Below are 15,139 nucleotides of genomic sequence, written 5' to 3' on the forward strand. Positions count from 1 at the left end.
TCACAAAATCGTATGGGATATTCGGAAATGGATCGAGTGACCCCATGCGAAGTAGGTTTCGACCTAACTCAATTCTTGGGCGGACACGGAGGCTATCGAGCATATCTGTATCGATTTGGACGGGATGATTCGCCAAATAGCCCAAAGTGCCCAAATATTGCAGAGGACGCAGAGCACGTCTTTTTTCAATGCCCCAGATTCGAAGCCCAAAGTGCTACATTAGAAGCTACAACCGGGGAGCACTTTACACCCGAAAATATCATGGAACTTACAGTGAAAGCCAAGGGAATAGGGACCGAAGTCGAAAAAGTGATTGCAGCCATCGGATAGAGGCTTAGGCAGGAAGAAGTTATCCGAAAGAATGAACGCGAGAGGAACAGGAATATGAACATGAGCGCAGAATAAATTCTGATCCAGCCCCGCGACGTACCAAATGGGAGTCCCGCGGGGAGAGTGGAAGGAGAAGGAGGTGGTTTTAGCGGGTAAGAGTCCCACATAACCGTGTGGCAGGAGACTACGGTAGCTTTTGAAGCTTTCCACCTTCCATCGAAAAAAAAAGAAAAGACAAACAGACACATGGACAGACAAACATTGAACCGATTTTGCAAAGAAAACCTTAAAAAATGTTGATTCTGAAAACTTCCTTAACTGAACGTAGAACAATGTAAACAAATTGATGCGTGGAGTTTCACAGTTCCAGCCTTTCTACCATATTTCGTATCAATAGGTGTAACCGTTTCTGAGAGAAGTGCGTGCGATAGAAAGACGAAATGACAGACAAGGAACCCATTTTTATAAAGTTTAATTTTCTACAAACCCTTCAGAGGGATCTGAAAGTCGCCTGTGCAAAGAATCTGTAAGAGCGAAAGGGAGGGACTTCTATTCGAACTTTAGATTCCTTATAGTGTAGTGTCAGGATTTGATTTCAGATTTTTTTATTTTATTTCCACCAAATTGGAGCAAAAAAAATAGTCAACAAATAAAATTCAGAAGCTAGGGACTCTGGTCAAATTATTAGACGCATTTTCATTTTTTAAGGTTTTGTGTAAAACAAAACCTTATTAAAATCGATTCACTGTCTGTCTGTTTGTTGGTCACACCCACTTTTCTCCAAAATCACTAAACCGATCCGAACGAAATTTGGTGGGCAGATGGGAACTATGAAATCCCACGCATACATTGAGGACATAAATTTAGATGGAGTTGAAAGGAGGCTCAAAGGGATTCCGCGATGCTATCAAAATCAAGCAATTTGATGACCGGCTGATTAAGCTCACTACTGAATCAGCTGATCGTGGAATTCAATTCTTCACCGCATATACACCAGAACAATGTCGACCAGGTGCCGAGAAAGATGCTTTCTGGCAACTTCTCGATACGAAAACCTGTAATGTTGCTGGTAATAACTATATCGTCATTGTTGGCGACCTCATATCATGTTGTTGACAAGGCAGACGGCAGCAACTGCTATATTGAGGAAAATGGTTTGGATCACGCAATGAGGTTGCGAGAATATAGTTGACTTTGCGAACACTCATGACCTTGTATTTATGATTACATGGTTTATCAAACGATTGTCTCATATTCCAACATTTTATAGTGGGAATAGTAAAACGCAAATTGACTTTATTCTTATAAGACGTCAACACTTCACCACCGTCACTGACTACAAAGCTGTTCACCATAAGACCATCACACCTCAACATCCGCCGTTGACTGCCGTCTTGCGAATGAAGCCACCGTATTAAATGCTGGCGATTTCATGAAAAGAAAGAAAAAATGATTTCACTTACACGATTATCAACCATTATAAATGTAGAAGATTCGTGGAACCAAGTTCAAGACATATCCCGAAGCGACCCATGCAACCCTCGGGCTCATCAAGCCAGGTAAGCGGTTCATCAATCGAGATACTTGACTTTGGAATAACGATGTTGAAATAAAGATCCGCCCCTACCACAAGCTTCTCGACAATAAAATGCTGGCCAATTAACACATTTACAGGAATGTCAACCTGGAAGTAATGAAAACGATCCCTATCACGCGAGTGGCCCATTACAAAAGTATTTACGATAAACTGAAGACTCGAGACGGTGAGAGAAATCTGAATCGACTTGCCAAAACCTGACACTAACGCACACAGAATCGGGAAATCTTCTGTTATGTCGATGACAACAACGGTAGTTTCCTTACAGACGGATAGATGGCGAGAATATTTCGAGCAGATTTCAACACAAAAATTTTTTTTCATTCTCCACATTCACAAGCAATGCTGATATATAAAATGAGTATCAAAACCGTCTCGCGTCTCTGCGAGTGTTCATCAAGGCAGCGTCCTCTCACCACTCCTCTTTGTCCTTGTTATGGACATTGTCACACGGCACATCCAATACCCAGAGCCCAATACCTTGCTTTATGCAGATGATGTTTTCCTAACGTCTAGTAGCGAAAATGATCTCGATCCAAATGGAATAATCGCCTCATGCAATACGATCTCAGATTGAATCTGAATAAAACTGAATTTTCGACAACCGATTTTCATGAAAACGGCACTATCAATGTCAGAAGCAGTGACCTGCCCAGAACTAAGCAATTTAAATATCTCGAGTCAATGTTATCAGTTATCATGGAGAATTGTATTATGAAATTGATTCAGGCATTATCGCAACCTGGATGAAGTGGCGTTCTGAGTGGTTGAAGTATTGACGAACATTTCCAGTCAAAATTTACCGCAATTGTTTAGAATAATGAGGGATTTTAAGTCCGCATTCACTTGATGTTGAACCGGACCAAAAGGAGAGCAACTTATTCTCAAGTTTTTTTTTGGCCCACGGACCCCTCGTTTGGGGTATAGCAACCAAACATTCAAAAATAGGGACTACCGGTTTCGTACAGGGCAGAGGCAACTCATTAGACGCTGCCTCACCTCTGCCCTGGGAGTAGCGTGAGCTAAAGTGGACTTGGGATCCCTCATTATCTCATTGAAAAATGAAGAGGAAAACAGTAACAGTGAAACTGCGCTCCATACTGCTTTAAAGCCGACAATCCACGTTCAGTTCGGCCTGCCAGTTTCGTCGGAAAAGTCCGCAATGCACCCGGCTTCCAGTTGAACTGAGCGCACCATCCACGTACCGGCAACGTCATAAGTTCAACTCAGCTCGTGAAAGGCCTCGAGATGAGAATTTGAAATATTTCTCTGCGTGGGCGTCCATCAAAAAGTCTGTAAAATTCTCTCTCACACCCTGAAAAAACATGTCCGGCCGGTTAGCGGAACTACTTTTCATTCGATCGTCGGCCACGTGAACAGTCCACGTGACGGCCCCCAGTCAAATGTGGATAGTCAATGGACAGCATGCCACGCCGGATCAAGGCTTTTATAGAAGCGGCAGTCGGCTCAGCGAAATATTAAAAATATATATCAATTCTTTGATTTTCTATTTATGATATAATGAATTGGATTCTACATTTGGATTAAATTTGTTTTGATTAAATGTAGGGAAAGTTAATTTTGGTAAGATTGAATCACGAATTTGCATAAAATTCATAGCGCGTCTAATATAGTTGATAATCCCAACAAGCCTTGTTTTCCGTAAAGTTCCAGAGATGTCTTGTCTTCCTCTGCTTCCCTTTGAACATTCTTTGCGTTGATCTTATTATAACGACTGCCTAAGAATTTTGAATGGTTGCAAGAAAGATGGGTTTCGCACGAACTGGTTTACATTTCAAGATTATTATTATCATCGCAGTCATCGTGTCAACCATCATTATATCATCTTTGTCAACTCTTGTAGCTTCGTTAATGACACCATGTGAATTAGTTCTCTTGATGTCGTCTATGGGGCATGAGATAATTTTGTTTTCTAAAGAGTCAAGGCAGAAGAGATAGCTTCGGAAATAAATAGGATGCGGCATTGTTGCTTCCTAGATAAGGTTTATAATATAATGTGGAAATTTATGCAATATCGGAACTACACCATAAAAATTCCGTTGTCATCGTTTCATATATAAATACTTACAGTCTTTTCTTGCATTGCAGAATGTCGTCGACTGGATTGATGTCATGTGTACGAGAAAATTCTCCACCTATCGAAATGGCTGCAAGCGAGTCGGGGGCCTTTTCTCTGCCCAATACAGCGACTACAGGTGAGATTTTAGTACCTTAATGTTATTGCCGGAGGAAGCAATAGAATTTGTTGATTGCGGTATATATTCATTAGCAGGACACGAAAAAACATTCCGCGTTTGAAAGTATCCATCAAAGCCAAGGTTTATGCCCTCGGGTCAAGCAACCTCAATTTTACAATGACTTCAAAACACCGACTTTCCCCCCATGCCTTCTTCTTTAATACAAGGACATCACAGAATAGTTGGTTGAGGTATTGCATCGACGTGGACCAACGCCTGTAAACCCCGTCGAGTTAATTATGTATGCACAACATTGGATCGTATGTGGAGCTTCTATTGCAAATTGCCATGTAAATGACTTGAAAGCCGGCACGTAGTTCAAGTGATAGCAAAGGGTAAGGAACCCAAAGGTCATAGTCCTTTTTCCCTTTTTACTTTACTGCCAGGTATATGTTGTATTATCGGATAGATATCTTAATTCTGATCCTGAATACCTTATCAGGTCTTGAAATCCTTTTTAATGCTCATTTTGTCTACGCCTTTGTCTTGGCCTGTGTTGGTACTTCAGAGATTGTCATTTCACTTGACTTTAAGATACGACATGAATATTTCATTATTCTTCTTCATCGAGACAGGAGTAGTTTGTTCGTACATGTTGACGGCATCATGGGCAGAGAGCGTTTGTAGATGTATTGATTGGATGAAAAGGTTTCCAAGTCAGCAAGTACATATTGTATTCGTTTAAGTGAGGATGAAAATAGATGAATGCAAGGGAATCTTCCATAAATAGGAAGACAGTGAACATAAAATGTTGTTACCGATACTTTACACAAAAGATAAATTTTTCTTCTTTCTTTTGACACCACTCTTAGAAACACCGGATTTTCCTATCACATTATAATAATAATCATTGTCTGGACAATCCAATTAGCTGCGGCCCTTGAATTGTGTTAGAGCACTTCATTCAAGACCGTAACGGCACACTACGAGATTCTGGTACCCTGTAGGAGGCAATGCGGTCAGCGTTATTATTATTATTCTGTTAAGGGAAAGTCGCCCCTTTTAGTGGTTATAGTGTACCTATTGATCTTAGTATCTCAAGCAGGCCTATAACCGTTAGGAACTTTAGTATGTTCCCTACTTCTAGATCTTTCAGCCTTGCATCTGGTAGTAAGTGTTCTCCCAGATGCCTCGAGCTACTTTGCACAAGTGCCAGACACTGTCCTAGGACGGGTATAAAGGTTTCGTCCTCCTCACAAAACCTGCAGGCAGTGTCCGTAGATATCCCTACCTTCCCTAGGTGATAGTTCAGCCGACAATGACCAGTGAGGATTCCCACTATGATTCGGAGGTTCTATTTGGTGAAGTTTACGCAATCCTTTGTGCATATGGGTTCGTATTCCCCAATAAGCACCCTGGACTGCTCCATCCCCGGTAGGCCCGCCCAATATATAGCTATGTTCTGCCCCCTGTAGTTCTTTTGCAGATTAAAGGAGGCACATTTGTCTATGGCGTATATTTCCGCCTGGAATATGCTAGTGTACCTGTCCTGCCCATTGGCTCAAAGTACATTTTCCTTGGACCAATGACACCGGCACCCGCTCCCTCTGCCGTGAAGGATCCGTCAGTGGACCAAGTATTCATTTGCTGGTTTAAGCCGTATGTCGCAGCCACGCTCTCCCAGTTTGCCTTGTTACTCCAACGTGTTTCAAACATCTTATCGAAGTGAAACCTCGTTATCATGTTATTCCTTGGTATCAGTAATTCGGGATGCCGCCTAGAAAGAATAGCAATTTTCCTTGGATTTAGGCAGCTCCACGCCTCACTCATACTACCGGCCATCCTGAAGATTGCCCTCCTTGCTTGCATCTGTATGTGCAGATAGAGAGGGGTTAATCCCAGAAGGACCTCCAGGGATGCTGCAAAGTAGTATCTTCGGGCTGGAACTCCATTTTTTTCCTGCTACGGATCTTCAAGTCATCAGAGCCCTCGTGGCTTTCCGACATGTGTCTTCCAGAGTAATTTTTGGTCTAGCGTAATTCCCAAATATTCGACCTCGGTTTCTTGTTTCACTTCCATATCATGTAATGTTATGGCTCTCAGGTGATCAAGCTTACGCCTCCTAGTGAATGGTACTATGGTGGTTTTGGCTGGGTTGATCCGCAGTCCCACCTTCCTGCACCAGGCACTAGTAATCCTTAGTCCAGTTTGGATTCTTTCACATAGGGTATCTTCATATTTGCCCCTACAGATTAAAACAATGTTGTCCGCGTAACCAGTATTTGTTAACACGTCCAGGAGTTCATCCACTACCATACTCCACATCAGCGGCGATAATACCCCACCCCGTGGACAGCCTTGAGTGGTGTTCATGATAATAGAATTTGTACCTGTCTGTCCAGAATGCCAGGGTGTTTCCCACTCCTTTGCGGTTCAGAGCATCTTGTATCTCTGTGTGCGATGTGTTGTCGAATGCTCCTTCGATATCCAAAAACGCGCACAGTGCAATTTCTTTTGTTTCTATGGGATCCCGTAGTACCTCTGTCAGGTGATACAGAGCGGTTTCAGTTGACCGTCCTTCCCGGTAAGTGTGCTGGCAGTGATGTAGGGGATTACGCTTTAGAAAGTTAGTTCTATTATAGTTGTCTATGACCTTCTCCACCGTTTTGAGTACGAACGATGCTAGGCAAATTGGTCTGAAGGATTTAGGGTGAAAAGGATCCTTTTTACCCGCTTTCGGAATAAAGACCATTTTTGCCCGTCTCCATGCCCTTGGTATGTATCCCAGTGCTATGCCCCCCCTTACCACCCTCAGAGGAGACTCGTAAGATAATTCCTAGGCCTCTGGCTGGCCTGGATAAGTGCTGGCAAAATCCCATCTACTCCGGGAGATTTCAGTGGTTAAAAGTTCCCATTGCCCATCTTAGCCTAGCTTCTAAGCATACCTCTTTTGCTAGTTTTCAACTCTCCTGCCTTCTCCTTCTATTCGTTTTTGGCGTGTCAGGCAGAATGTTGTCGCCTGTCACCGTGGGGTTGGACCACGGGAAATGAGTTCTAAGAAGCAAGTGTATCCTGTCCTCCTCATTCTCGGTAAATGTCCCTTCCTTTTCAAGCAGACATAGGATATTGCCCCGTCTTTGGCTACAGCTTTGTACAGCCTGGTTGCTTCTGTGATCTGCTCGATCCCTTCACAGAATTCCCTGAAGCTGTTCCGTTTCGCTTCCCTGATCGCGTTGCTATACGCAGTCAGTGGATTTTTATACCTCTGGCAGTCACCGGTTTGTTTTGCCCGGTTAAAGAGTTTTCGTGCCTCTGTTCTCATTCTGGCTAGGTTCTTGTTCCACCATGGTACATCCCTTGATGACTTGACTGTCTTAGCCGGACAGCTGGCCTCATATGCGTCAATGACGATTGTGTTGAGGTTTTCCACCACCGTTTCTAATTCCAGTTCGCTCCTGATGTCACCGCCCCCTTGAAGATGGGCAATGTTGTTGCTCAAGTGCGGTGCGTAGGATTCCCAATCCATTCTCCTGGGATTCCTTATTATTCTTTCTATTTCGGAGTTACCCTCAATGTTGAATCTGATTATCCTGTGATCAGATATAGAGGGTTCATCCGACACCCTCCAATTCCTGACCATTCCGTTCATTAGGGTATTTCTAGAGTTATATCTAGTACCTCCTGTTTGGTGTTGGTCACAAATGTTGAAGTGTTCCCTACATTGTATATTTCTAACTTATTGCTAAGAATAAATTCAAGAAGGTACTCACCTCTACGATTGGTGTCGCTGCTTCCCCAGACTTCGTGGTGGGCGTTGGCATCGCAACCGAGAAGAAGTGGTAACGCCCTCTTCTCGCAATACTTCGTCAGTTTTGCGACTTCTTCCGGTGGACTCCGGATTTCGTCTCCTGGGAAGTATCCCGATGCCACAACTGCCTCTCGAGTGCTCCTCCCGGCTTCCAATGAGCCTTGGATAGCAACAAGATCCCCGGTTAAGAACTCTGAAAGACATATGTATTTTAAATTACGTTTAAGAATTATGCAAGCTGTTAGTTTTTCACAAGAGGATTCCCAAATTACCTGCATGGTTCCTCCTTGCAGACCGCGAATCTGCCCCCGCTACACTCAGGGCTCCTGAGCCAGCAATATTTATTCTCTTTGGAACTAATCACTGCAGATGCAGCTCTCGCATGGTGGAGGTTTATCTGGGTTATCTTAGTGCAGGCCATTGGCTCCGTTATTGTTTGTAGCTCTTCTACACTGTCGGAGTGTCACCCTCCTCCTCCGACATGCCGCTTTCCTGCGCATCGCTGTCCATTCTGAGCCCTAGGAGTCCTAGGTCTAGGTCCTCCAGCTTCTGTTCTTCACTGGGCAGCAGGTCTATTTCCCTGGTTGATCCAGTCCTTTCCGCCTCTATGGCTTTCGAGACTTCTTCAGGGACCTCGGTATGTTTTCCACCCGGTGCCTCCTCTGAGGTATCTTTCCTCGGTTTTTCCCTCCCCTCCGACGTTTAATTGCCTCCAGGGATCGGTCATCTACCCCGATCGTGAGGACTTTACCCTTGCCCTCCACCTTGCTTCTAAAGACTCTCCATATTCGGGTATGGAAATCTTCATTCTGAGCGATTAGGAGGCTCATAAGGTCTTCTGTTTCTATTGCCGCGGCTTTTGGCAGAAAAACTGTCACTATGTGGGCTCCTGGTATATCACCCCCAGCACATGTTGACAGTTCCACCCCTTCCCAGCCTGGCAATCCATGAATTATTGTTCTAATCCATTCTGCGGTGTCTTCCGTCGCGCAGTCCACCAGTTTAAGGCCTGGTCGAAAGCGTATCCCGGTGAACATCAGTTTCGAAGTCCAACCCTTAATCATCTGCTTGACGACAAGGTCCTCAATGATTTCCTGCTCTTCACGTGTGAGTATTTTCTCGGGAAACCGTTTTGGCAGTATGGCCAGACGAATGCCCTTGACCGCACTAGCATAACTAATGCCGGGCTTCCTGGGTCCTGCTTTCACTGCTGACTTGCCCGGGTTTTCTCCCCCCTTGGGTTCAGGTTTGAATTTTTTGGAGCATTCTCTTCATGCGGGCTGATCTCTGCTGCTTCCCGCTTTCTTGGCTCCGGTAGAGATGGCTTAGGTCTGTCCTGAGCCTTCCTAAGGGCCTCTTCTGGTTTCAGACCTTACTTCAGATAGCGCAGATACGATTTAACACCGGCGCCACTGAGACCTGCACTCCTTCCTGACGTCTGTTATATTTATCTCAGACGTGCTTTTGCTGGTCCCTGCTCTTTGAGCAGTGGTGTTTGTTGGCTGTTGTCCACGCAGTATACCAATGTTAACCTTGGATCCACTGCTTGACGTCCCAACTTCTCCCTTCTTGGGTGTAATCACCTGGCTCTCAGTAATTCGGAGATGTGCCTCCGCCTGATTGAACAGTTTTTGTGCGGTACGGGGCCCCGATTGTTTGGTTTTCGTTTTCTTTTCTTTTTTTGTACTCATTTGATTCCCACGAGTATGGGGGTTAAGAGGTCCGCCGTGCCATAGCCCCCCGTAGCACGATAAGGTCTAACTTACTCACTGAGGCGACCAGGTATCAGTGAGGCTCTGTTCGAATACAGTCAGTTACCCCCGACTGCAAACTATCCAATGGGCACGGTTCGCATAACACCCTGGATTGGGGGAGGTGTTTTTCGACTCCCTAATCTAGATCCGTAGCGTTTTGTTAATAGTAGGGTCACCTCGTACAGGGTGTGGCTATCACCACTCACTAACGGTCTTGGTAGACGAGAGGCTTGGCCTGACCTCCACGAGACCTCAACGAGAATGATGTTACTCATTACATACATGCGGGCTCACAGTTCCCATCTTCCAGCCAAATGTGATATCAATAGGAGATCTTTTCTAGAAAATGCGTGTGTCAGACCAACAAATGGTAAACAAGCTCTCAGATTTCCCTAGTTTTAGGTGTACTATTTTGAGGTAGTATCTCAAGTGAGGAAAACAGCGAGTTTATTGCAGTTATTTTGATTTTCGAATAATACTGGCTTCATCGCCAGTAGTAGAATATATTTTTTATATATTAGACCTTTCATGCTGCACTTCGGTTGGCCCCCCTAGTGGTAGTTTCATGGTGGTTGTGGTTGTGCTCAAGCGAGAAGAGACGTTCGGGCCTCGACGTGGTGTTGCATATCAACACGGGTGCCGTACTCCATAGTTCGGTAGAGATTTAGGTAATTCTTGCATCCACCAGTATGAATGCTAAGCCATGCACTTGGTATAGACTGGTACCGTTGTGACTTGTCTCAGCGGGGCTCTGATTGTGGTCACAAAATCAATCCGTGTCTGAAGAGGACCGTAGGATTAAGTCTCACGACAGGTGCCTACATAAAACACTATGGGCTTCACTGTTCTATTAACAGGGAAATGCTCTACCTTATTTAAAAAAACTGGCACTCGCTCATAAGTGCAATTTTAAGAAAGTGTTCGACTTTGTTAGTCAATCCAAGAAGGTGAACAAAGTCCTTGGTATTATACTTCTATCTTTCAAATGTCTGCATTCAGAGTTGCTCCAAAGTGAGTCTAACCGTCATTTAAGCTCACGCAAATTCACACAAACTTACTGCTACCTTTCAAATCTCAGCCGCTATTTCCTCTCATCATACGGGATTCCTATGGAAATTGCAAGGAAGAGGAGTACGTTCTTCAGGTCAACCAACGGTTAACTCTTCCAATCGAGGTTTATTCATCATCATCATGAACGGCGCAACAACCGGTATCCGGTCTAGGCCTGCCATAATACGGAACTCCAGACATCCCGGTTTTGCTTCGAGGTCCACCAATTCGATATCCCTAAAAGCTGTCTGGCGTCCTGACCTACGCAATCGCTCCATTTTAGTCAGGGTCTGCCTCGTCTTCTTTTTCTACCATAGATATTGCCCTTATAGACTTTCCGGGTGGGATCATCCTCATCCATACGGATTTAGTGACCCACCCACCGTAACCTATTGAGCCGGATTTTATCCACAACCGGACGGCCATGGTATCGCTCATAGATTTCGTCATTGTGTAGGCTACGGAATCGTCCATCCTCATGTAGGGGGCCAAAAATTCTTCGGAGGATTCTTCTCTCGAACGCGACCAAGAGTTTGCAATTTTTCTAAGTAAGAGCCCAAGTTTCCGAGGAATACATGAGGACTGGCAAGATCATAGTCTTGTACAGTAAGAGTTTTGACCCTATGGTGAGACGTTTCGAGCGGAACAGTCTTTGTAAGCTGAAATAGACTCTGTTGACTGACAACAACCGTGCGCGAATTTCGTCATCGTAGCTGTTATCGGTTGTGATTTTCGACCCTAGGTAGGAGAAATTGGCAACGGTCTCAAAGTTGTATTCTCCTATCCTTACTCTTCTTCGTGTTTAACCAGTGTGGTTTGATGTTGTTGGTTGATTCGTCTTCGAGGTTTATTACGTCAGTTAAATTTCTTCCTAACCTAACGCGGTTTGTATGTTGCCCAACTCAGCGAAATTCTTCGAAATTTCTGAAAAAAAATAAAGGAAAATTAATTATAATGCAAACCTCAGATTTTTCAACTTTGAATTATAACGTTGTGGAAGTAGACGTGACACAGGGCAGTAATGTGGCGTCATCAATGGGGCAAACATTTATGTCTTTAATAAAGAACTCCAAACATCCCGGCTTTGAGCGGAGGTCAACCAGTCTGCTATCCGTAGTAGCTGTCCGGTGTCTTGGTCTACACCAATACTCAATCTAAAGCAATATCTGCCGCGGAAAGAGAGCCATCGCATATATATAGATGTTACGATCCTGTAATCCACGCGGACAATAGTTGTTTACCTAAGATTGTCTAAGTCTAACCCAAAAACTGACCGAAATAGTGATGTGTTGAAACGGCAAATTGAGGTTTGAACAGCTCCTGACTCCAAAAGGACCGAGCTTATGACAGAGAAAATTATCGAAACCGATCCAAACAGTCAATCGTGCTTCGGAATAGGATATTAGAGGAATTTCTCGTCAAACCAATTATTGCTCTTGTGACTGGCCTTTTCTTATTCCCGGCAGAGGATTTCTTTTTAAATTGACGAAAGTTGGAGTGGTCACAAAGGACATCTCAGTTGGGTATAGTCAACCACGATAGCTGACCGATCAAAAAAATCTAGAAAATTGCGGAGTTTCATCGTTTGCATCCGCTAGCATCTGCATGTAGGTCTGTAGAAGTGCCTGCTAATGCGTCAGTACTCGCCAGTTCATTAGCCAATCAAAGAATGTCGCTCCTGTCCTTGAGATTTCCGTCACTATCACATCTTTAATAAAAATCACGTACGGAGCATCGAAATATGCACCGAGATGGATGATAAAACTCAATCCGGCACAGAATTTTCAATCAAAGTCAAAGAAAATAAGCCTCTGACCACGCACATGGATCTGAATACCTCGCATAGCAGGATGCCGTGATTATCATCTGAAATCTTTTTCTGATTCAGTGATCTAGGGCCTCCCGCCTTGCTGTGTCATCTGAAGGCAATTGAGATTAGCCTTGCAATGTTTGGTGACACCATTTATTTTACTACATCTATTTCAGGTAATATTTCCATCTGCATTCAGTTAAAGGGACTTTTCACAGTTAGCATGTTTTTTAAGGAATTAAACCTAACACCGTCGCTAGTAGTAGTAGTGTTTCACACCAAGGTAGAGAAAGGCAATCCTTTCAGCGTGTAGGCCAAAGGCTCATAGATGCAGAGACTTCTGGAAGGCAATCACCTACGAGACATTAAGTCCCAAAGCCAAACATAAGAGACGACCACCTCTTGAAATATACTAGCAAGGACAAGATAGGAATGGGAAAATGAGGCGTAGGAACAGTTGTTTCTTGGAAAAAGGCGTGAAACCTAAAAGTCAAAAGACGAAGTCAAGTGCACGTGGACGTTCACGGATAACGATATTAAGAAAATAGTGTTTCTCTATCCGGCACTTCAAAATGAAGTTGTGAGCGGGAATAGGCTATCTTCCAGTAATTCGAGTAATCGATACGGAGTATAAACACTTGAAAGATTTTTAGATAATTTGGGTCAAAAAAATAGCACAAGCAGACTAATAGGATGGTAAAGATTCTCCGTGAAAGTCAGCACTATAACATAATTGAATAGTATAATAGTTTGATGTTAGTTTACCCCAGAAGGAATTGAACTGATAGACGAGGTACTTGGAATTGCATGTGTGTAGAGAGAGACTCCTCTTTTTGTACGGTTTCCGTAATTTTCTTCATTCTCTAATTCCAGGCTCTTTACAATTGTCCTTTTCTGACGATACCTTTATACCAGTCTGTTGAGGTTTATGGTTCGTAAAAATAATACTCAAATGAGGTTGTTGATAGGATCTGGCAGGTTTATAATCGAGCTTATTAGGTATGCGAGCGCAATGCTGATCACATTGGCTCCTACAGTGTATTGTAGTGTACCGTTATGGTCTTGAATGAAGTGGCCTAACACACTTCAAGGCCATGATCCAATTGGATTGTTGCGCTAACGATTATTATTATAATTAGGTATGAATGGCCGGTTTTCGTTTAACGCTCTGATATCCTACATTATATGTGATATTAGAACTCGTGATATGCTTCCTGATCATTCCATAGTGTTTAGAATTTCCTGTCGGTTTTAAAGCACAATAGTGGGTACCAATCTTATTCTAGATTTTCAGTGTAAAAGTAACTAAGAGAGAGAAACGATGGTCCTTTAAGATACTATTGACTGCGCATGGTCACAGAAGAAGCAAATTGGTTTGTAGAGTTGAGCAAAATTAAAAAAAAGATACGGTCCCTATTCATCTTGGCTTGCTTCCCTAATCTCTTGTACAGAAGTAATTCCTACCATTGTATGTTTGGATGTTATATGAGCTTTCCGATTTAATTGCAGCCGACATTGTACATCACAGAATAGAAGGCAAAAAACGATTGCATTCGTTTTGAGAATGAAGGGGGTCCTAAGTCCGCATCAACTTAATTGCATTATCGAAAGCAAATTGAACTTATGCGACCAAGCTAGCGGGTCCACTCATGGAAAACGGTTTCCTTCCAGCGTTCTGTGCTTATCGTATACCTTATCACGGAAAAGCTGGTAATTGTTTGTGGGTCCTTAGATTATCCTGTGAGGGAAATTAGCCATGATGATAAGCAGGAGATTCTGACATAATATTCTAATTCTGTATAACATCTGCTGAAGCCCCATATCTTGTGGATGATATAGCAAATCACTCTAACATCCGGATGCGGACTGCTGCAGACTTTGACTCATCCGTTCGAAACTTTTCAGTGTAAACTCTGCAGTCTCTGCTGAATTGCTACCTCCAATCGTTCGTCAATCCTTGGAATTTGAGGTGTTTCCAAGCGAGCGAAAAAAGGAATAACTGTTAAAATTCCAAAGAAGCACACTCGTTCTAAGTGCGACAGCTTGAGAAATACAATCAAATCAGCCCCTTTGGAAGCTTGACCGATAGAGATCAGATTGTTTTCAATTTTTTTCTTTTCATTTTTTCATATTCCTGCGCGCGTTTCAGATCTCTGCTTTATCTGCTCTTCACGGATTTCAACGATGTTATCGTAGTTTCTGTACTCCAAAATGGCAGTAGTACATGCAAAGTGAGCGCCACTGTTCTTCGAAAAATCCAAGCTTTTTCAGCACTTGTTTTCACGATGCCAACTTTCGCTTGATACAATTTTGAACGAAGAACTTCGTCGACGTACAGGTCAATTACCCATAGACCTGTTAATAAGAAGGTGCAAGTGGCAATGGATAGGTCATTTAATGGAATTCACTGTCCCAAGATGGCCGACGAGTAGAAACTTATCCATCCATTCAGTGTCAGTGTGATTTATGCGTTTAGCAGAATTAATGAAAGGCGTAATTTGCCAGCTACAAGAGGCACAGAGTCAGTTCTGAAATGTTGGTTAGAATATTAGATTCTATTAGGTATTGGTATTTATATTTCGTTATACATAC

General features: G+C 43.3%; 1 protein-coding gene across 1 annotated transcript in view; it reads left to right on the forward strand.

The window, feature by feature from the left end:
- The window catches only part of LOC119655257 (nuclear pore complex protein DDB_G0274915), a 300,753-nt gene that overhangs the window by 147,201 nt on the left and 138,413 nt on the right, over positions 1-15,139 (forward strand). The window contains exon 3 of the mRNA XM_038061053.1: positions 4,037-4,143. Within this exon, the coding sequence (XP_037916981.1) occupies positions 4,038-4,143 (106 nt within the window). The 5' untranslated portion in view covers position 4,037. The remainder of the gene's footprint in view (positions 1-4,036; positions 4,144-15,139) is intronic.

Source organism: Hermetia illucens, chromosome 4 (genome assembly GCF_905115235.1).
Source record: "Hermetia illucens chromosome 4, iHerIll2.2.curated.20191125, whole genome shotgun sequence".
Lineage (NCBI taxonomy): Eukaryota > Metazoa > Arthropoda > Insecta > Diptera > Stratiomyidae > Hermetia > Hermetia illucens.